At 33.6% G+C, this 23,214-nt stretch overlaps 3 protein-coding genes across 3 annotated transcripts; 2 read left to right on the forward strand and 1 right to left on the reverse strand.

Moving 5' to 3' along the window:
• Positions 1 to 392: 392 nt before the first annotated feature.
• On the reverse strand, positions 393 to 4,282 carry LOC112776462 (proteasome subunit alpha type-5). The gene is made up of 10 exons (XM_025820628.3): positions 4,109 to 4,282; positions 3,956 to 3,993; positions 3,746 to 3,827; positions 3,491 to 3,571; positions 2,662 to 2,775; positions 2,484 to 2,585; positions 1,911 to 1,969; positions 1,146 to 1,248; positions 785 to 850; positions 393 to 693 (listed from the first exon to the last, which is right to left on the reverse strand). Exons 2-10 carry the CDS (start codon positions 3,967 to 3,969, stop codon positions 601 to 603), a joined length of 714 nt encoding a protein of 237 aa, XP_025676413.1. The 5' UTR covers positions 3,970 to 3,993; positions 4,109 to 4,282; the 3' UTR covers positions 393 to 600.
• A 1,941-nt stretch (positions 4,283 to 6,223) lies between these two features.
• Positions 6,224 to 9,630, forward strand: LOC112779742 (uncharacterized). The gene is made up of 8 exons (XM_025824080.3): positions 6,224 to 6,435; positions 6,509 to 6,687; positions 6,773 to 7,005; positions 7,185 to 7,434; positions 7,852 to 7,997; positions 8,217 to 8,422; positions 8,618 to 8,742; positions 8,964 to 9,630. The coding sequence occupies exons 1-8, from the start codon at positions 6,383 to 6,385 to the stop codon at positions 9,548 to 9,550; spliced, it is 1,779 nt and encodes a 592-aa protein (XP_025679865.1). The 5' UTR covers positions 6,224 to 6,382; the 3' UTR covers positions 9,551 to 9,630.
• A 9,091-nt stretch (positions 9,631 to 18,721) lies between these two features.
• LOC112779924 (diphosphomevalonate decarboxylase MVD2, peroxisomal) lies at positions 18,722 to 23,109 on the forward strand. Its single transcript, XM_025824275.3, has 11 exons — positions 18,722 to 19,021; positions 19,138 to 19,404; positions 20,035 to 20,233; positions 20,332 to 20,395; positions 20,505 to 20,568; positions 20,660 to 20,740; positions 21,304 to 21,390; positions 21,632 to 21,789; positions 21,882 to 21,930; positions 22,377 to 22,498; positions 22,587 to 23,109. Exons 2-11 carry the CDS (start codon positions 19,189 to 19,191, stop codon positions 22,807 to 22,809), a joined length of 1,263 nt encoding a protein of 420 aa, XP_025680060.1. The 5' UTR covers positions 18,722 to 19,021; positions 19,138 to 19,188; the 3' UTR covers positions 22,810 to 23,109.
• Positions 23,110 to 23,214: the final 105 nt, after the last annotated feature.

Raw genomic sequence — 23,214 nt, forward strand, 5'->3', positions numbered from 1 at the left:
TATTTTTTTATTAATGTTACAATTTAAAAATAAACAATAACAAGACAATAGAACATTAATTTATTGAATTTTTGGTGAAATATTTTAATCAGTAGTTAGTTCTAGGTTTATCATGTGTATGGTAAACATTAACCGGATATGTTTACCGTATTTTTTTAAAAGAGAAGAATAGTTAACATAGGAAAAAGAACATTCACGGAACCATCAACAAAATGAAAATCTACATTATATTTGTAATGAATATTTTTTAAAAAAAGCGTGATCAACGTTCTTTAGCCGTGACAGTCGAACCAACAAAAATTTATAAGTTCCGATGTTAATTTAAATAATTCCGAAATGCTCAGTAAAGTCATCAATATCACGGCAAACAATCTCATGAGAGCATATTCATGTGGCGTTTCCAAATTGTCCAATAAATATATAGTAACTAAACTGAATTTAGCAAATTTAACACCTGAGAATCAGATAGAGAGTACAATTTGGCCACAAGTGTAGTATCGAAAAAGTTTGAGCGCAAAGCTATTAAAACAGACTGTAGGTAAGGCAGGGGTTCAAGGTATGGGAACATATGGCAATGATAGCAAATCAGACAAAAGGAATTCATAGGCGACTTATCACAGCTTCCACCTCAGCCGGAGTATAAAGATGATATTTTTCGGACACCTTAGCGATGTCAACGTTGTTTGGAGTTACCTAACATAAAAATTGCAATGGAAACAAGTTATTATATTTTATTTTCCATTCATTTCTGGGGGTCAAACAAAAGCATTTGGTTTTTCCTTACCTTCTCTTCCATAACTTGCTTCAGAATGGATAAAGCAATAGTCTCTGCTTCTTCAAGAGTAAGGTCCTGTATAACATAATATATTTATATTAACATCATTTTTTCTAATTTTCATGCTATCTTGATAGAACCAAAGGATAATCCTTCAAAGGCAAACAGTTGTCAGGGGGGACAAAAACTTAGTTGTTAAAGAATATGCTAATTTGGGCAGGAATGATGTACGGCAATAACTTATTGTTTGTACAATTTTCATTCTATCTACATCCCATTTATCCATGTTTCGGCTCCTTTTTCAATTTTTATGAACTGCTAGGAGCAGAATAAAAAGTTCAGAAACAATTCACTGTAAGGACATGGATACCTTGTTGTATTGTTCTTGCAGAGAACTATCTGCTCCTTCTGACCCTGATCCAATAGCTTTTGCATTGCATTGCCAAAATGTGCCAGATGGGTCAGTGTAATATCTGCAAAATGAAAATCTCACTATTAGTAAGAGTAGTGTCAACAGCCAACAGGATCAGCGGCAATGAACAAAACAATTATCATGGGGAGACCTGAGCCTAGAAGAATAAAACCTATATTGTGCATTATTTTCTGTTTTTAACAATTAGCTGCATTACTTTAACATGAACACAAGTACACAACATCTGTTTACAACTGACTTGAACAATAATCTGTTTGAATACAGATTTTTATAGTAATTAAAGGTACACCGGCAGCAAATGACTTTCAAATAATAACTCCCCAGAGTTAGTTTTTTTGGAGAAAGGATATGGCCGAATTGAAGGTAAGACAGGAGAAGTATTAAAGGCAAACACTCAACATGGTTAACCAGGTCATTAATTGTTCAGACTTTTTCCCCCAATAACTCCCCTTTTTTTGGGTAATCTCACTCATACAAAAGAAAAACATAAAATACAAGGAATAACATCAATTCAGAAAAGATCACAGGTCTCAGATTCATACACATAAACCTTTAAACTAGAGTTGCCAGCTAAATAAGGCCCCGAGGAAAAAGAAAGAGGGGGGGGGGGTGGGGGTTGGGTTTAAAGGGGACAATACGACGACAACATCACAATGGCCACACATAGCCATTGCTCAAGTGAAGGAAAGAACAAATACTTACAAACTAGGTCCATTCTCATCACGTCCAGCAATAAGAAGAGAAACTCCAAATGGTCGAGACTGTCAAACGGAAAAATAAATAGCATGTGTCATAAATCAACATGCAGAAACAGTGACGACATGTTGCAATCTAATACAAGTCATGAGGCGTAAACAGCACGATGGGAGCAAATGAATGTAACTAATGATTTTACTGCTAACATAAATGAATCTTAAGGAACGCAAATGATATATATTCTATAAAATTCAACAATTCAACTTATGGTGAGATTTTCATGGGTTCCAAATCTTTCAAACTACTATAGTCTCTTACTATAGGACCACCCCAGGAGCAGTATCTATTTCAACAATTGATGGAAGATTCCGAAACATGTGCACCCCCACACTTGGAAGTAATAATAGCCCTCCATATATCTCGGTAACTCCAATAAACATTCATCAAATGCAACATAAGAGGCAATGGAATTGGTAAGAAACACATGAATTCAGTTAGCAGGACAAGTTCATGAAATGTTGTGCATAAATATAAAACTATGAGCCATAACAACGTAGACATCAAAGCGAAGTTCTTTACCATGGACTCTTCATCGCCTTCACCAAAACGCAAGGCCAAATCACAAAGTGCTTGGGTGGTAGACTCTACAGTCATCGGTTCACCATAGGAGAACCTATGATTCTGTAAACAACAAAAAATATATATACCAATCATAGGATAATTAATTACCTGCCAAGTCTTACAAGGTTAAGAATACCTGAGTTTCCACTCGTGCATGCTCAACAAGTGTTCGAGCATCAGCAATCAATCCACTCATTGCACAACCTATATGTTCGTCAATTTCCATAATCTTTTCCACACTGCTAGGTTCCTGAAACAGATTTTAAGAAGCATAAGATAAATTTCAACCAAGCAAATATATCAGAGCAAAAGGGAAGTGATTACAGAAATACATTAATACAATCATATTTCTTAAAGCTACATAATACCATGATGAAAGAATTAGTGGTTTATTGTTGTATGTAGAACCTAACAACAAATGATCTAATCCTATCCTTCACCACAAAAGAAATATAAACTTTCTCACCAAACAAAAAGAAGAAAAAAGAAAGCATCAATTTTACAGCATTTTTTTATGACATACAATTCATGACTGTGCATTCACGGTATCAGTTATATAACATTAAAGGGATTTGCTTTTCTGAATCCCTATCGAAATTGACCGTAGCAGGACAAATTTGGATAACTATATTTATAGTTGGTTTCTAGATAATTTGTTAACATCCAATATCTAGTATCACCTTCAATTGGATTCGAAAAGCATTCTTTGAAACCTTTCAAAAGACTTAAAAAAAAAAAAACTGAAAGAGTTGCCCTTTAGCTATTATATTAGAACACAACAAATCAACAATTAACAAAATGCAGCAGTACATCCCAAAAAAAAATCACTTTATGCAAAGTATCAAAACTTAATATTATGCATGTATCTTTCCTAACATCATCAAATTGTGTAATGAGAACTAGTCAGTAACAGCACATTTCTGCCACAAATGTAATTCAATAGCAAAACAAATGAAAGGCCAGACCAGTAGCGGTGAAGTGATACGCTTTTCAACTGCAAGGACAACACCGTGTTTTGTCTTCAACCCAATAGCAGTTGAACCCAGCTGCAGTCCAATAAAAGAAACACCATTCACAAACACGCACATAAGTCCTCAGCAGAAGAAATGAAAGTTTAGAACAACACTTTTTGGAGCACTAAACCCTATTTTCCCCCTAATATATGGGACTTGGTTGATAAAAGGGAGAGGGAAGTAAGAGATCAAGGGCAAAGGGCATACCTTGATGGCCTCAATTGCATATTCAACCTGAAACAAACGGCCTTCAGGAGAAAAGGTGTTGACTCCTCGGTCATACTCGGTCCTATTCACCCAACACAATTAAACCAAACAAAATCCCAGCAGATTCAAAATTCGAGCATAAAATCGAGCAAGAAGTAGGGCAAAAAAGAAAATCCCCGAAATGCATTATGGAAAAGAAAAGCTGTTCACCTTGTAAGGAACATCTTCGATTTGATTCGATGAAATCACTACAGAGAAAGATGGAACGAAGAGATTAGAATGATAACAGAGGGGAAACGAGAGTTAGAAGAAGAAGTAATTAGGGTTTGGAAAACTGTGAGAGTCAGAGAGGGAATTACTTACCACTTGCCCAAAAATGGCTTCAACTTGCTCAGCTTATACTGTCTCTTGATCTTTGCGCCTCTGAGGAGTGAAGAGCGGCGATGTGGGCTTTTGCTTATTGGCTTGGCTTTGCTTTGCTTGCTCAAGGGGTCTGTGTTGTGTGTCCCATCTTGTAAAAACAAAAAACTAAAAACTAAAAACTAAAAAGTGGAAATTTTAAAAAATAGAGAAAATGACGAATAGATCCCTAACTTTGCCCTGCGGACATTTTCGTCTTTGACCATTGAAAAATGCTTTTAAGTCTCTGGCCTTCACAAAACTTGGACAGATTAGTCTCTGAGGTAGTGTTTGTTTTGAGGTACTGAGACAGAGACTGAGACTCAGTATCGTGTTTGTTAGTTCAAAGACTGGTACTAAAATTTCTGTCTCTGTCTCTAAAATTTCAGTATTTTAGTACCTCCAAAAAGTAGGGACACAGGGGACTGAAATTTTTAGTGATGGAGACTGAAACTTTAATAACATTTTATACCTAAAATACTTTCATTTCAATTAATTAATTTCAATTTTATCCTTTGTGCAAATTAAATTAGAGTTTTATTCTTGTTTCAATTTCTGTCTCCCATTTTGCACAAAACAGAATACTGAAATTTATTTCAATCCCTGTCTCTTAGTCTCTGTCTCTCAGTCTCAGTCTTTCCGTCTCTATCTCTCCACCAAACGCTACCTGACGGAGGCATTTGGACGGAGGGACTGATCCGTCTAAATTTTGTGAAAGTCAGGACTTAAAAGTATTTTTTAATGGTCAGGAACGAAAATATCCGCAAGACAAAAAATCAGGAACCTATTTGTCTTTTTCTCTAAAAAATAATTAAAGAAATATAATGCAGGAGATGATAAAGGAAAACCGAAGATGTGAGACAGATTAGGCCCGGTCAATATGTCTTAATCCAGGCCCATGAGTTTAGAGTGTTCAATAGATTGGGCCGAAAAGGCCTGCATCTTTTATGAAAGAAGGAGACGATAAAGGAAAAACGAAGATGTGAGACAGATAGGCCCGGTCAATATGTCTTAATCCAGACCCATGATTTTAGTGTTTCAATAGATTGGGCCGAAAAGGCCTGCATCTTTTATTGATTCCTTCTTTCATAACAAAAGCTATGTTGATGTACACCACAAAAAAAAAAAAAAAAGCTATGTTGATGGTAGACTGGTAGTGTTGACTACTGTGTAACCATGAAAATAGGTGTTGGTCTGGTGGACAAAAGTTTCTCCAAAAAAAAAAAAAACAAATAAAAAAGGTCAGAATTTAATTATTATTGATTTTATAATTTATATTATGTGTAAATTTTATTATTTTAATTTAAAAATAATTAAATTTTTATTTTTATTTTATCAATTTCTTTATTTTAGTAAAATTTAATCCAGCATAGTGATATTCTCCTTGCCCTCAAAAATATGGTTGGAGCTCCATATGATGAAAAATAGAGTATATTTTATGGTTGTTATAAAAATAAAGATTAGAATTTAAAAAAAGGGAAGAAAGATAAGAGAGAATAAGAGATAATTTTAAAAATTATTGCAATATACATAAAAAAAAATTTAGGAAATATTTATAACTTAAAATCTAGTTCTTAACTTACTCACCTAGGGTACATCTATAGTTAACCCAATAATATATTTATGAGAATGATTAACTATTTATTTTGTTATTTATATTATTTTTTTCTGCAGGAAATTTATATAATTTTTTAATTAATGGATTAATTACTGCTTTCACTAATATATATCAAAGAATATTTTGAAAAGGTTAATGCTAGTATGAAAACTCATGATTAATTATGTCTCACCGTCACATTAGAAAAAAATTTAACTAATACTAAAAAAAATATTAACTATTTTTTAGAAAAAGAATAAATTATTATGTTTAACTTCAAAAGTCATTTATTCATTTGGGGTTTACTCCAAATATAAAAATGTATGACATCCTCAAATTATATGGTCCCAAAGAAATGGTTCTTTTCAAGTTATGGAATATTTTTGCTTAACATGTTGCTATGCTAAGATATTTATTTTCTCATGGATATTTACTCCTTATTTCAGTTGTCCATATATTAAAAACAATTACAAAACTCATTTATCTCACCTTAACTAAAACCAAACAAGTTCCTTTCAAAAAAAAAAAAAAAATCCAATTTCATTATCCAAAAACTTGGACCTTCTCCTACTACATGCCTTAATGTAAGTTCAAATCAAATTATCCATCATTTCAGTTTTATATTCCATTATTTCTCACCTATGTTACTAAGTAGTTATGACATGGCCCCTTGCATTCAACACTTATGCTATAGGTAGGGAGTGTTCATTTTAAAATTTTATTTTGAAGTGGCACTGAAACTTATTATCTGGTTCTGTACTTTGCAGGCTAAATTCTTTATGCTCAGTGAACCACACATTGATAGAACCAAGAGCTGAATTATCTGAATGGAAAGCAAATGATGCAAGTGGTGTGGCTCTTGAGAAGTTCAAAAGGGACAGCGTTTACATTGACAAAAGTGGCAAGTTAAGGAACTTCAATCACAAGAAAGTGTCCAGGAAAAGATGTAAGTAGGAAATGTTACTTTTTTTTTGGCATTGAATGAAAGGTGTTTGATGAAATGTGAGTAATACTTTTCTGTGTACCTGCAGGTGGTTCTTTGAGAGGAAAAGGTTGGAAATACGGTTCTGGTTTTGTTGATGGGATATTCCCAGTGTTAAGCCCCACTGCTCAGATGATTGTGGAGTTTGTTCAAAAGGGTGTTGATTCTGATAGCATTTGGCGTTCACTTGATGTTTTCCCTGCATCTCTTGACACATGGGATGATATTGTTAGTGTATCTGTTCAGCTTCGGATGAGGAAACAATGGGATGCAATCATTTCGGTGAGGAAATAATGGAGAATTCCACTTTTATTATATAGCGACGAGACACTTTTTCCTTGTTTTTGTCTTACATTTGAATCAACACTAGCCAACTCTCCTGTTTTTTACACTAAATGTGTTGGCCCTCTAGCATTCTCCTTAATGTTATTGGTCATAACGAAAAAAGAATATCTTTACAGATATGTAGATGGATATTGGTTAGAAGCTCCTTCAAGCCAGATGTTATATGCTATAATTTACTCATTGATGCTTATGGACAAAAGTTTAAACACAAGGAAGCAGAATCCATATATCTAGAGCTTCTTGAGGCTAGATGCATTCCGACAGAAGATACTTATGCCCTTCTTATTAAAGCTTACTGCATGTCTGGCCTGCTAGAAAAAGCTGAAGCTGTCTTTGCCGAAATGCGAAATTACAGCCTTCCTTCAAGTATGTTCCTGACCTAACTTGTTCATGCATCATACCGAAATAGAAACATGATCAAAAAATATTTTGGACTAGAGATAATGATAAACATAGAAGTAGTTTAATCCCAAAAGATGTCATCCACACAAATGTCTCTCATGGTTGGAACTCCCTATTATAAACTTTCAAAGGTGATACTTTTCATTTTTCAATTCTGATCAGAGAAAAAGGTTTTCATGCCATCTTCTCTGCAATATGTGGTGAGCATCCACTTACAGAGTTCAAGCATTAGAAAGAGATAAGAGATATAAGAAGTGATATGTACATTTATGCATCATGCTTATTCACATTTTTTTGGACAACTTACATATAGATCCACTTATATCACAGGAAATTTGATATTCTAAAGTAGCTAACCCTTTATCAGAAATGAATACTCAGGTGCTGTTGTATATAATGCTTATATAAATGGATTGATGAAAGGAGGAAACCCTAATAAAGCAGAAGAGATTTTCCTAAGGATGAAGAGGGATGGATGCAATCCATCAACTGAAACCTATACCTTGCTGATAAATTTATATGGCAAGGTGAGCTTTATTAAACATCATTTCAATTTTCTTTAAATTAAAACTATATCTCCTTCAATTTGACATCATAGTGATTTTTTATTTGGCAAAAGCTGCTGTGTCAGATGATAATGCCTTAAAGTAATGTTGTTTTGCTTGATGGAGCATTCTTCACAGTTTTGGTCATTTGCAAATAATACTTAATTCTGTTAACTGGTTTGAACTTTTAATTTAATGAAGGCTGGTAGATCCAGCATGGCCTTAGAAGTGTTCAACGAGATGCAAAGCCACAAGTGTAAACCTAACATTTGCACATACACTGCCTTGGTGAATGCATTTGCTAGAGAGGGGCTATGTGAGAAAGCAGAAGAAGTATTTGAACAGATGCAAGAAGCTGGGCATGAACCTGATGTATATGCTTATAATGCCCTCATGGAAGCTTACAGGTTGTTATGGAATATGGTATAAATGTTTCTTGAATTTTATTGATGACTTTTGTATACCCTTAAACCCGTTTGTTTCGATTCATAAAGAAAAAAACTGAACTATATATGTTTTTAAAGTATATATTTATTTCGCATGTGAAATTTGTAATTTTAGATCTAGGGGAACAAAACATGATATTTTTGTGTCGCCGGCAGTCGTGCAGGTTTTCCTTATGGAGCTGCAGAGATTTTTTCACTAATGCAGCACTTGGGGTGTGAACCAGATAGAGCCTCCTATAATATCTTGGTAGATGCATATGGCAAAGCAGGTTTTGAAAATGGTAAATACCTACCATGTTAAGTTGTCATTTTGTTTTGCTTATTCAAATAATCTTTGGGACAATCTAATGGATTTAACCAAAAAATGTGCATCATATGTTTGAAAATAACATTGCTTCAACTCATTCTCCCTTAGTTTAAGGGAAGCAAAAGGAACATAATGCTTTGTTTTACGGATTCAAGTTGATTCAATTATTCTTTTTCTGTCTTATCATCAATGCAGATGCTGAAGCTGTTTTTGAAGATATGAAAAGAGTGGGAATCACACCAACAATGAAGTCCCACATGGTACTTTTATCTGCCTATTCAAGAACAGGAAGTGTGAGCAAATGTGAAGACATTCTTAACCAAATGTGTAAATCAGGCCTAAAACTAGACACTTATGTTCTCAACAGCATGTTGAACTTGTACGGCCGGTTAGGCCAATTCACGAAGATGGAGGAAGTTATGGCAGTTATGGAACAAGGATCATATGTAGCTGATATCAGCACATATAATATCTTGATAAACAGGTATGGACAAGCTGGATTCATTGAGAGAATGGAGGAAATATTTCAGCAGCTGCATAGCAAAGGTTTGAAACCTGATGTGGTGACTTGGACATCACGCATTGGAGCCTACTCTAAGAAAAAGCTGTATGTGAAGTGTTTGGAGATATTTGAAGAGATGATTGATGCTGGTTGTTTCCCTGATGGAGGAACAGCTAAGGTGCTTCTTGCAGCATGCTCCAATGAAGAGCAAATTGAACAAGTTACTACTGTGATTAGAACAATGCATAAGGATATTAACACTACTGTTTTGCCAATCTAAGTTGTTTGAATATATTATATAATTTAGTTTCAATAATGCTTAAGAGACAATAAAAAATCAGTCTAAACCGTTTGAAATTATTTTATTTAGTATTTATTAATTAGTGTTAGGGCAGCACATGGATCGGATAATATCCGCATATCCGCATCCGATCCGAATTTTATGGATATTATCCGATCCGTGCTATGCTAGGATCGAATTGCGAATTTAACAGTGATATCCACGGATCCGATCTGCAGATTCGCATATCCGCACGTCTCATATAAATAACATAGTTTATGATATCTTGTTTTTAATTTTTTATGTTGTACTTTAACTTAGAATAATTAAACTTAGATATTGTATTATTATTTTTTTTTTAGTTATTCAATAAAACTTTTATGATAATATTTTAGGAGTAAATAAGTTTAAACAAGTAAAAAATTATTTTTTTAGACTTTTTTTGTAAAAGCAACTAAACAGGGCCTTAGAGCACTTCTAACGGCTGGTTCCATTCAACTTTTTATGACATTTTGGAAACCTACCACTGCAGCAGATTTGGATCCTCTAAAGTTTGAATTTCACTTTAGAGAGTAAAGTGTAATCTCTCACCATTAATTTTATAGGTGGGACCAATAATAAATATGAAAGAGAAACTATTTAAGGATAGAAGATCACACTTTACTCTCTAAAATGAAATTTAAACTTTAGAGGATTCAAATCCCGCTGGAGCATATCATTATTGAGTCCCAACACGTTGTTTAAGAATAGAGAGTCCCTACTCAGAGGGACTCATTATAACCAATAATAACTTGCCACTTGACAAGTTATTATTAAAAATAAATAATTATATAAAATTTAAAATAATTAAATAATTATATTAAATAATTAAATTAGTAATAATTATAATAAATAATTATATCTCTATTTAATTAATAATTTATATTAATTATTTAAATAATAATTAATTTGTTAATAATTATAATAATTAATTAGATTAAATAATTAAAATGCTAACACTTACATAATTAAATAATTAAATCATAATTAGTTTATTAAATAATTTTTATTTTTAAAATTTAAAATGCTAACCACATTATTAAAATTAGTCGTTGGAAACTAGCTGTTACTATGTTACCGTTATTTTTAATAAATTAATATCTTATTACTCTATATATACCACTTACATACACTTCTATTCTCACACTTTCTTCTACTCTTCTCCATCTTCTTTCAAGTTTATAAAATCAAAGTTCTGCTGATATTATTTTTTTTCGAAAAAATGGATCCAAACCAACTCAACTCTTTTTTCAATTGTTAGAAATAAGAGACTAAACTGGAAAAAAGATTTGTATATTATTGAGTATATTCAAGTTGTCTATATAAGTTGTCTAGAATGATACAATATAAAGGGGTATTTATAGGTACCAAGAGAATCGTAATAATAAAGACGTAATATTCTATAATAAATATTCAGATATACTAAATAATTCTAATTGATCCTAATTGATCCTAATTATATTCTAACATCCCCCCTCAAACTTAAGTGACAACTTGAGTTTGAAACTGAGTTTTAATCATAGTAGCAAAGTTGATATAGATCTGAGGTAACTCATGACGATTAGTCATCAAATAAACCCAAGTAAAACAGGAATAATCATCAATGAAAACGACAAAGTATCGAGCTCCGCCCATAGAGGCAGTGGGAGCGGAGCCCCAAACATCAGAGTGAATGAGATCAAAAGGAGAGCAAGCAAGAGATGAATTATTGTGAAAAGATAAAGCAGGTTGTTTGGCAGTTTGGCAAGAAATGCAATCAAAAGATTCATTTGGAACCTGACCTAAAACACCCTGAGAGACAAGAGGATGCAGTTTTTTTAAGGAGGTGTGGGCAAGACGATGATGCCATAAGTGGAGGGTTGAGGGAGAAGAAGCAGCACAGAGATTTGGTACAGGAGGAATATGAAGATTCTCGAGTTCAAACAACCTTCCGACCTTACGTCCAGTCCCGATGATTTGTCCCGTCCGAGGATCCTGTACACAACAACCAGAAACAGAAAAAGTGACTTCAAAACCCAGATCAACAAGTTGACCAACAGAAATAAGATTGAAGTTTAATTTGGGAATATAATAAGTATCAAGTAGATTAAAAGTTGACTGGGATATAGAACCCTTGTGTGTTGCGTGCAAGAGGGAGCCATTTGCAGTATTGACAGAAGGTCCATTTGTAGTGGTACACATGGACGAGAAAATATTACGCAATGGAGACATGTGATTAAAGCAACCCGAGTCAAAGTACCATTTAGAATTACATGGAGGGGTGGAAAAAGCAGCAAGGGTATTACCAGAAATAGAGAGAAGACGCTGAAGAAGAGATGCAATATCAGAAAGAGAGACAGGAGATGAGTTGAGTAGACTAGGACGTGGTGGGCGAGTAGGACAGGCAGTAATTAAATGTCCCGAGAGCTTGCAGTAACGGCAGAACAGCTGTGAACAATGGTAGCTAATACGACCTTTCTGGTGGCATGTGCGACATTCAACAGAAGGACAGTCGGGGAAGAGGTGCCCAGAACGGTTACAGTTTCGACAGAATTTATCCTTTCTGTTGGTGGCAGCAAAAACATCTGACTTTTCCATGATAGCAGTCACAAAGATCAAAGAGAGAAGAGAAAACGGCAATTTCAGAGCAGAAAATGAAAAATCAGAGTGTAGAATCGGAAAGAGCTCACCAAAAAACCTTAGGGAGGGTCCCACTTGTCTGCCATGTCAGTGCCACGTCAGCGAGACAATGACACATGGCGGCACCTGAGAGGAGGGAGAGAGACACGCTGGCAGCGAGGTGGAATCGCAGGTCAAACGTGGGTCGGGTCGGGCGTGCGCGGGTCGACCAAGGATAGCTTCGTTGCGACACGTGGCAACACCAGGAGCGTTGGATTTGCACCGAGATCAACGGCTGCTGAAAGGCTGGAGGGCGAGGAGGGCTCGCTTCGCGACACGTGGGAGCGCGAGGATCGTCCGATTGGAGCCGAGATCCAACGGCTGCTGAACCTTCTGAAGGAAAAAGAATGGAGGTGGGCAGCAAGATTCCGGCGGCGCGTGACGGCGCGTCCGGTGGCTGCTGGTGGCGATCTCAGCGGCGTTGGAAAGCTGACGAAGAGAAGAACACGATGATGCTGGAGGTGACGAACCAAAGCGTCGAAAACAGATCGAAAAACGAGAGGAAAGAGGCACGGTCGGATGAGAAAAAGCTATGAACAAAAATTCATTGAAAAAAAAAAACCTTAGGCTCTTGATACCATGTTAGAAACAATAGACTAAACTGGAAAAAAGATTTGTATATTATTGAGTATATTCAAGTTGTCTATATAAGTTGTCTAGAATGATACAATATAAAAGGGTATTTATAGGTACCAAGAGAATCGTAATAATAAAGATGTAATATTCTATAATAAACATTCAGATATACTAAATAATTCTAATTAATCCTAATTGATCCTAATTATATTCTAACATCAATTATTTACAAAACTTTTCTCAAATTCCAAATAGCCAACAATCTCAAACCTCAAACTCTCAAGTCTCAAGTTTCAAATAAAAACTTCACACTACCAAGTATGTTTCAAAATCCAAATCCACAAAATCTTCCTAATTTCAATTTTCAAACTATTTACAATAATCAATTTCCTATATTTCAACCACAAAATTAAAATTCACAAACACCACATTTTCCATTTTCATCTATATTTAACCTCTCTATCAAAAATGTTATGTATGAATTTATTTAATATTAATATCTTTTAATAAAAAATTATTTTTAAATTTATAAATTTAAAATATTATTGAAAGTAATTAATTTTAAGTATTTTTAATTATACAGATATACCCGCTATGTTTTGTTGTTCCTCATGCTTGCTGGCTCGCTCTATTTCATGCTATCTCGCAAGTGTCCCTATATATACACGACATATTTAATGTTTAAATAAGATTATTTTTCTTTTGTAAATTAATGTGTATAAATATAAGTTAATAAATTATAACTCAAATGACATAATTTTCTCATGCTTATTTAAAAGGTAGCGGAGTTTCGGTCTTTCTATCTTTGATAACAAAAAAAATGTGTACAAATATAAAAAAAGTCATAATGATTCATTTGGCAATTGATTTTTACTGTAACTTAACACTTTTATTAGAAAAATAAGTTATTAGTTGATATTTATATTTTATATCCGAATACATTGCAAAAAAGTGAGAAAGAAAACTAATAATTAATCGAGGTAAACCACTAAAAAATTCCTCTAAATTTTATTATCGATAAGAATATTCTTAAGTTATTTAAAAACGTAATAAAATTTACATTTGTGAATTGAGATGTTCTATATTAATGAAAAACAGTAATGTAGCATACTTAATTTTTTATATGACAATTGATAAGTGAGACTCTAGAATTTAAACATTGACAAATAAGTCATGTCACGTTTTTTTGTTAATAAAGCAGGTATTTATTGATCATGAATAAATATTTTTAATACATTTTTAAATTATTTAAGGATATTTTTGTTAATAACAAAATTTAAAAATATTTTTATGAGCACCAAAATTTTTTTGTGCTTTACCCAATTAAACAATAATTCTTTGTGGTTGAATCAAATATTGTTTAACATACGCAAACCCATCCTAGCACGAGCAACACCATCTTCTTTCTTTCATTATTTAATTAACTCTACTTGTGCAACTATACCCTCGTGCAGCACGAGCAAGAATAAACAGCTTGGGAAAAATTTAATTTGTCCCATGTTACCTAACCTTGCCACAAAATTCTTTGAAATAACTAGTAACTAGACATCTTTAATGACAATAGAGGTTGGATTAGTTAGTAAGAATAAGATCAACATTTAGGTAGCATTTGTTTTGAGGTACTAAAACAGAAACTGAGAGACTGAAATTTCTGTCTCTATCTCTAAAATTCCAGTATTTCAGTACCTCCAAAAAGTAGAGACACGGGGAGACTAAAATTTTTAGAGATAGAGACTGAAACTTTAATAACATTTTATATCTAAAATATCTTCATTTTAATTAATTAATTTCAATTTTATCCTTTGTGCAAATTAAATTAGAGTTTCATTCTTATTTCAATTTCTGTCTCCCACTTTACACCAAACAGAATACTGAGATTTATTTCAATCTCTGTCTCTCAGTCTCTCAGTTTTAGTCTTTCCGTCTCTATCTCTCCACCAAATATTACCTTTAGTAACCTAAAATCTAATGATTTTTTTTTGTTACTGTAAGCTAGAGCAACGTCTTCATAATACTGTAACATAATACACATAGAAAAAATATAGGAGAATAACGTTTTTTTTTAATAATCTAAATAATAGATTAAAAAAAGTTAATTTTAATTTTAAAAATTAAATTTTAAATTAATTATATATTATCTTTGTTTTAAATGATTAATAGACCTGAAATACATTCTGTTATTTATATTGTTTGTGTACCCATATGATTTATAAATTAAAAGATTATTTATATGTGCAGGTAAATAAAGAAGTGTTTAGCGGCCAAAAATGGTGTAAACACTAATAAAACTCGTAAACTCACGTCATGTTATTTATGTAATAATAAACTAATAATAGAGCAGTGCGATTTGACATGTAAACCTATCAATTTTGATACTTATGAAAATAGTTAATAATTTAGTATAAGATGATGCTATTGTACAAATATTTTTGGTAATTAAATCAAACTAAATTGGTACATATTAAAATAATACGCATATTTCATCACGTGAATTTTTATTTCTGTATTTTTTCAATACAAAAATTTTATTATAGAAATTTTGTTACAGAGCATATAAATTTGTATAGATACTACAAAAAAAATTTGTATTTAATATATATCTTTGTTGAATATACGAGAGAAAAAGGAAAAAAAGAAGACGACGAATAATAATAATGATAATAATAAAGCAGGATGAGGAGGAAAAAAAAAGAGGAAGAAAAAAAATAGGAAGAGAAAAAGAAGAAGAAGAAGAAGGTGGGAGCAGAACGATGACATTAAAAAAAGAAATACGTAAAAGAAGAAGAAGCAGCAACAACATATATATACAAAGAAGAAGAAATGTACGACGACTTGATTGAAAACTTGATTTAAAAAACGTTTGAAACCCTAGCTTTATTGTTTAATATAAGGTAAAAACTCAGGTACAGTCAATTTCATGCGAAGTTGATAATTGAGATCCGTTAGATAACAATTTAATCAGTTAAAATATTTAATAATTCTTAACTATCAACTTCATATGAAAATTGACTGTATCTAAAATTTCACCTTAATACAAACTCTTAGAACTTTAGAAAACAGTTAAAGTTCTTCTGAAGTTTATAAAACAAAAAAATAATAAAGTAAAAAAATATAGTATTTAATTAATTTTGAAATTAAGATAATAAAATTTAATGTTGACTTCTACTTTATCATCTTATCTTCGTAGGCATAAATTCATTAACTTATTCATACATAATGATTTTTCTTTCAGGATGCTACACATTCATGTAACCATGTAATCAAGTTAGTCTAACACTAAAAAAATTTAATACCATTAAATGAAACGTGAAATACACGCAGCTAACACACATGAAATCGCTCTTGTCCAACACTTCTCACGCTCGTTTACGCACGGAGCGTCTTCTTCTTCTTCGCCTTCCTCTTTCTCCTCCTTCTCCTCCTTTTTCGCGTTCCTTCTTCTTCACGTGTTTTCTCCTTATCGTCATTCTTTTATTGTTGTTGCTGCTGTATTTTTTTTGTCTTTTCCTCCTTCTCTCTCTGGTGAAAAAGCAATAGAAGGTGAGGAAAAAGAGTTTTGAATAGTGCAGAATGAACCGAACATAGTACTCATGGTGAACCAAATACAATACAATTGTATAGTATTGAGTGAACGAAACATAATCCATTGTATAAAATCAAATTCAAACAGCTTTCTGCAGAATGAACCGAATACAGTACTCATGGTGAACCGAACACAGTACTCATGGTGAAACAATTGTATAGTACTGAGTGAACGAAACATAATCCATTATATAAAATCAAATTCAAATAACTCTGCCTATAATTTACATATTATCAATTCAATTCAATTCATTACACCTCCGTCCATTTAATTCAATTCAAAATTGAATAATCCAAACTTTGTCAGTTTGATTCGTTTCAGAAGAGTAATCCAAATCGCTCTCCTGTTTACAAAAAAATTATGAACCCCTAAACACTGAACCCTAAACCCTAAACACTAAAACTAGAACCCTGAACACTGAACCATGAACCCATAAACCCTAAATCCCTAAAACCCTAAACCCTAAATCCTGAACCCGAACCCTGAACCCCTGAACGCTAAACCCTAAACCCTAAACCCTAAACCCTAAATCCTGAACCCGAACCCTGAACACTAAACTCCGAACCCTGAATGTTAAACCCTAAACCCTAAACCATAAACCTTGAACCCTACCGTAAATCCTAAACCCCTTAAACCCTAAACCCTCAACTATGAACACGGTGAACTGAAATTAATACACGGGACGAACCGAAAGTTTGAAACACACTGAACCCTTGTACACTGAACCTTGAACCCATAAACCCTAAACCCTGAAACTCTATCGTCATTCTTTTGTTGTCGTTGCTGCTGTATTTTTTTTTATCTTTTTCTCCTTATCTCTCTGGTGAAAAAGCAGTAGAAGGTGAGGAAGAAGAGTTTTGAATAGTGCAGAATGAACCAAACACAGTACTCATGGTGAACTGAACACAGTACTCATGGTGAACCGAACATAGTACTCATGGTGAACCGAACACAATACAATTGTATAATACTGAGTGAACGAAACATAATCCATTATATAAAATCAAATTCAAACAGCTTTCTGTAGAATGAACCGAACACAATACTCATGGTGAACTGAACACAGTACTCATGATGAACCGAACACAGTACTCATGGTGAAATAATTGTATAGTACTGAGTGAGTAAAACATAATCCATTATATAAAATCAAATTCAAATAACTCTGCCTACAATTTACATATTATCAATTCAATTCAATTCAATTCAGTACACCTCCGTCCATTTAATTCAATTCAAATTAGCAATTGTATTCCATTCAATTCGATTCAAAATTGAATAATCCAAACTTTGTCAATTTGATTCGTTTCAGAAGAGTAATCCAAATCGCTCTTCTGATTTGAAGTTGAGTCATTTATTGTTTCGATTCAGAAATGCAGATCGAATAAGAAAACGACGAAGAATAGGAAGAAGATAAATGCAACCAGATCGAAATAAGAAAACGAGAAGATGAGCGCGACCAGAGGAGAACGACGAAGGCAATATAAATCAATAAGGAAGAACGCGAGCAGAAAAGAAGAAGAAGAAGAAGAAGGAGGTTTACGTTGCAGTAGAAGGTTTACATTGAACAAAACTTTAGGTTGCAGCACGTTATATGTAGCGCGTGTATGACAAACGAGTGAGGGGTAGGGGACGCGTGTGTGGAAAAAATTACTTGGTTAATAACCATATAAAAAATACATGGATGCATAATTTTTTCGTTTTTCTTTATACTTATTAGTTATTACAACTTCAAAAATATTAAAAATAACTGTATTAGATATATTTTAAAGTTAGTAATTAAAATTAATTATTAGTATATAATATATATTAAAAAATAAAATATATATTAAAAATAAATTAAATTACATATATTTAATACATAGATATATAATAATTAATTTAATAATTAATTTTTTTATGTAAGTCATAATTTTTATTAAAGTGAATAAAATTTATAATATGTATTTAATTTTGATGTATTGTCAGCGTAAAATAGTTGTACACGTATATTCAATTACGTCACGCCATATCAGTAAAAATAACTATCTTTTATATTATCTGTATGAATGATCATAAAAAAAACGAATGTGATTATACGATTATATAAAATACTTTATACTGACAATATCAAAATTAAACTCTTTACAACATATCTAAAATGATCTTCACATGAAAATATAAATGCAAATATTAATATAGTTGGTTTAATATTGACCTTATATGAAACAAACAATGTCGTTGTATGTTGTGGCGAGTAGTATTCAAGAACTAAATAACAAAGATTCTAAACTCTGAAATGGACGCCTAATTTAAGTAACCAACCAACTCTTGGTTTGGCAGTGATTACTGATTAATAGAGTGGACCCATCTTAATTTGGAACCCGAAAAGAAGATTATTACAAATTTACAATCGATAATAACTGTTGAATCTTATTTCACTGAAATTAGATCCCTTTCCCGTTCTGTTCTGTGGTGTGTGTGACTGTACTATATAAGAGGCGTCTTCTTCCTACTCCTTTCAACAAACAACTCCAACTCCTCCTCTTTCCTTTCAATTCGGTGGCGTTCCAATCGCATCACGTTCATTCAGATCAGATCTCTTTCTTCAACTTCACGTTACAACCTAATTTCTGGTACGCCCCGTTTCCCTCACATTCTTCTCTGTCTATTTCTCTCCATCTCCCCCCTATTTTCCCGCTGTTTTTTCTGTGGCGTTTGAAATTCCCGGCAATTTGTTTATTTTACTCAGATTTGTTTCTGCGGGCGAGTGCGTGTGATTGTTGAATTGGAGCTGCTGGAAATGGCGGGTGAATCGCAGAATTGGGTGCTGATGGTGACTGCTCAGACACCAACCAACATTGCTGTGATCAAGTATTGGGGGAAGAGGGATGAAACCCTAATCTTACCGGTCAATGATAGCATCAGCGTCACTCTTGATCCCAGTCACCTCTGCACCACCACCACTGTTGCTGTGAGCCCCAGCTTCCAGAAAGATCGTATGTGGCTCAATGGCAAGGTAAAATTTGTTTCTAATGTTTGATTGGTTTTTATCATCGTGTTTGTACTCCACCTTTGTTTTCTGTTTAAATGTGTAATGGCGGTATAGGGAATTAACACATGCATGTTCATGTAATAAAAATGACTTTTTTGGTTAAAATGGGAGGAATAAATATGTATTTGTAACGTAGTAGATGAAGAAGTAATGCTGCGATTTACAGTTAACATTATGCACTCTAGACCTTTTGGTCATGTAGGATCTCGGATACCGTGTCATGAATCATTTCTTCTAAAAATTTAAGTCGTTATGTAGGTAGAGGCATATGAATTATTATATATCTAAGAACTGGTGTAATTATTTGATCCTTGAGGTCATGTTCCACTGCTTTGCTTGTCACTTTCAGACTCCTACAGGCTTTAGAGAATTGGCAATAACCGTGTATACAAAGAATTGTGTCGTCTGTCTTATTTAATCGTTTTGTTTAAAAAGAATAATTGGAAAGAAAAAGAGAGGACAAAAACACACGTATATAAATTAAGAAGTGGCAACAAAGGAGTGTTTTGGATGTGCCAAGATGTGAGTGTTGATAGTTGTCATTCTTTCTTTCAAATTTTGATTCGTGGAATTTGATTTTGCTGGTTAGTGTAGGAGATTGCTCTTTCTGGTGGAAGGTTCCAGAGCTGTTTAAGGGAGCTCCGAAAGCGTGCTTGTGATGTTGAGGATAAGAAAAAGGGTATTAAGATCTCGAAAGAGGATTGGAGCAAATTGCACTTACACATTGCTTCATACAACAACTTCCCAACTGCAGCTGGACTGGCTTCGTCAGCTGCGGGTCTTGCATGTCTTGGTAATACACATGTTTTTAAGTTCTAACAAACCCTAATGCACCTTCATTTTAATATAAGTGGGTGGTTTTCCATAACAACTTCCATTTTCTGTTATTAGTTTATTCCATTGGGAAGCTAATGAATGTCAAAGAAGATGAAAGTCAGCTATCAGCTATTGCAAGGTATTCTTTTATTATTTATGACTTTAAATATGCAAGGTGTTGTGTTTTGGTTTGGACACCCTGCACTTTGATTTGTCCTGGCAATCATGGAAACTGTTATTATATACAGGCAAGGATCAGGTAGTGCTTGTCGCAGCTTATTTGGGGGGTTCGTGAAGTGGATAATGGGAAAAGTAAGTTTTGAGTCCATTTTATCGTTTATGTTACACACAGCCTTGTTACTTGAGAATTGATGTGTCATTTCTGCTCCTTTCAAACATGTAGGAGGAAGATGGAAGTGATAGTCTTGCAGTTCAACTTGCTGATGAAAAACACTGGGATGATCTTGTTATTATTATTGCTGTCGTATGTGTCTACTTCCACTCTCTGTTATTGATATTGCCCAAAATTTGTACTTACTAGTTCCCCATTATTTACTAGTTTCTACTTTCTACAGTCATAATATTCTCAATACTATTATTTGGCTGCAATTGTTATCATATTGATTGTTTGTAGATTTTATATTTGATATTTTACTAACCTACATGAATCTAGGATGTAATAATAATAACAACACTAAATTTAGTAATATTGTGATACAATTTCCGAGATTTGCTTCCCAATGTGTTGAAATTTGAAGAGATGGCTTAACACTAGAATACCACCAAAGCCACCTTTCAACTTTCCCATGAGTGCTGTTCTTCAGTTCTGCCAAACATGGCATGACACCTATGTCTATTATAACAAAGGTTTTAAGACTCGGATACAGAGGGGTTTTAATCCTTTAGGTTGTGGAATGTGCTGGTGGTTAAGTAACATCTGTGAAGGAATTTCCTCATCTCAGAGCCATTTTATTTATCTTAATAGTTAATACTATGTGTTCGTCACATGTCATATTTTTCTCAACTTTCCATCTTATTCATTTATAGGTTAGTTCACGTCAGAAGGAAACCAGTAGCACCTCTGGAATGCGGGAGAGTGTTGAAACAAGTTTGCTTTTACAACATAGAGCAAAGGTACTTCTTTTCACCGCTTCAATTGTAATATTATTGCTTCAAAAAATAATGATAAAAACCTACTATCCAAACATATTTTGTCCACACTAAGACATTAATTTCTAGCACGTCGTTATTTGCTAACAACGGAATTTAGTTTCTGCTGTTTTTCTACCAATTTTGAAGCTTAAATGTAAACACTAGTTATTGATTATGAAAGCACAAATAACATTTTTGTGTGCCCCAAATTGGTATTCAATAGGAAATAGTGCCAAAGCGGATACTGCAAATGGAGGAAGCCATTAGGAATCGTGATTTTGCTTCCTTTTCACGGCTGACCTGTACTGATAGCAACCAGTTTCATGCTGTTTGCCTGGATACGTGGCCCCCTATATTTTACATGAATGATACTTCACATAGGTCTGATAATTTTGACTGTTGGATACCCAGGTCTATTTTATCAGAAAACTAGTGTGGCGCACTTAAGTATTGATTATGCTATTACATTTCAGGATAATCAGCATCATTGAAAAGTGGAACCGCTCAGAAGAATCTCCCCAGGTTTGAACTACTTTATTGTTCATATCCAAATTTGTTATAGTTGAAAGTTCTCCTCCATAGGACAAGTTTTATGCACTTTGTTTCACTTTTCCATTGGATCCGACCATACCAATTATTTTGGACAGAATTTATCAGATCCCTGACAAAAAAAAAGGAATTTATCAGATAAAAAATAGTGATCTTTGAATAGTTATTTTCTATTTGATGAGAGAGCGCTACTGCATGAATAAAAAGGAGGAAAAGAGAGAATTGTATGGGCTGATAACTTTTTGCAGTGACATTATGCCTCTGCACCAAAGTCATGCACAAACCCTGCATGCATAATATGTGCAAAAATACATGGCTTTTATGGTTTATTTGTATATACATTGCACCATGCCCCACATAAATAAACATACATTACAAATCTGGAGGTCTGTATTTATGGTGACCGCTTTGACTTGCAGGTAGCTTATACATTTGATGCTGGGCCAAATGCAGTCCTAATTGCGCGTAATAGACAAACTGCTGCCCTTTTACTTCAGAGGCTGTTATACTACTTCCCTCCAACTTCGGGTGACCTCGACAGGTGCTTTCTTAGTTTTATAAGTTGATGCTGTTTTATCATTTTTGTTGATCCTGAGTTCTTGAGATCCCAACAAAACTCTTCATTCCAGTTACATTATTGGCGACAAGTCCATTGCAAAAGATGCTGGGATAAATGGAATACAAGATGTGGAAGCTTTGCCACCACCTCCAGAAATTAAAGATAATATTCCATCACAAAAGTTCAAGGGGGATGTTAATTACTTCATATGCACCAGACCTGGGAGGGGACCCGTTTTGCTTTCTGATGAAAGTCAAGCTCTTCTCAACAGTGAGAATGGGCTTCCCAAGTGAGTTCATGGCAAGTATTCTTCACAAGGTGGATCTACTATTCATCAGGCTTCATTTTGTGGCTTTAATAGCCTCAAATATTTTGACGACAGACAGTAGCCGTTCCAGCATGATTTGTTCTTTCCTAGTTGGCAGTTACAGTTTATTTATGTACCTGTAATTCTTGTTTAAATTATAGTTAGGCTATTTTCTTAGAGAAAAATAAGGCTTGTCTCTCTCCTCTATTGGCACCATAAATTCATTTAGCTTGCAAACTAAATCCATCAGCTTTTTTGGTTAAACAATTTCCCTGCTTTTTTGTTATTTTGGTTAAGAGTTTCTTCCTCCCCCCTCTCTTTTCTTCCTTTATTTCCTTTTTTAAACGCACCCTTGATGAAAATGATACCCAAGTACCTTAGAATTTAGAAG

This window comes from Arachis hypogaea, chromosome 19 (assembly GCF_003086295.3).
Source record: "Arachis hypogaea cultivar Tifrunner chromosome 19, arahy.Tifrunner.gnm2.J5K5, whole genome shotgun sequence".
NCBI classification, from domain to species: Eukaryota; Viridiplantae; Streptophyta; class Magnoliopsida; order Fabales; family Fabaceae; genus Arachis; species Arachis hypogaea.

Coding starts and splice junctions, on each gene's coding strand:
- LOC112776462 (XM_025820628.3), bottom strand. Junction 2,586..2,661: donor ATGCACGAGTGGAAACTCAG/GTATTCTTAACC, acceptor TGTTGTTTACAG/AATCATAGGTTCTCCTATGG. Junction 1,249..1,910: donor GATGAGAATGGACCTAGTTT/GTAAGTATTTGT, acceptor TTCATTTTGCAG/ATATTACACTGACCCATCTG.
- LOC112779924 (XM_025824275.3), top strand. CDS start 19,189: ATGGCGGGTGAATCGCAGAATTGGGTGCTGATGGTGACTGCTCAGACA. Junction 20,396..20,504: donor CAGCTATCAGCTATTGCAAG/GTATTCTTTTAT, acceptor TATTATATACAG/GCAAGGATCAGGTAGTGCTT. Junction 20,741..21,303: donor TTGTTATTATTATTGCTGTC/GTATGTGTCTAC, acceptor ATTCATTTATAG/GTTAGTTCACGTCAGAAGGA.
- LOC112779742 (XM_025824080.3), top strand. CDS start 6,383: ATGTTACTAAGTAGTTATGACATGGCCCCTTGCATTCAACACTTATGC. Junction 7,006..7,184: donor AATGGGATGCAATCATTTCG/GTGAGGAAATAA, acceptor ATATCTTTACAG/ATATGTAGATGGATATTGGT. Junction 8,743..8,963: donor CAAAGCAGGTTTTGAAAATG/GTAAATACCTAC, acceptor TCATCAATGCAG/ATGCTGAAGCTGTTTTTGAA.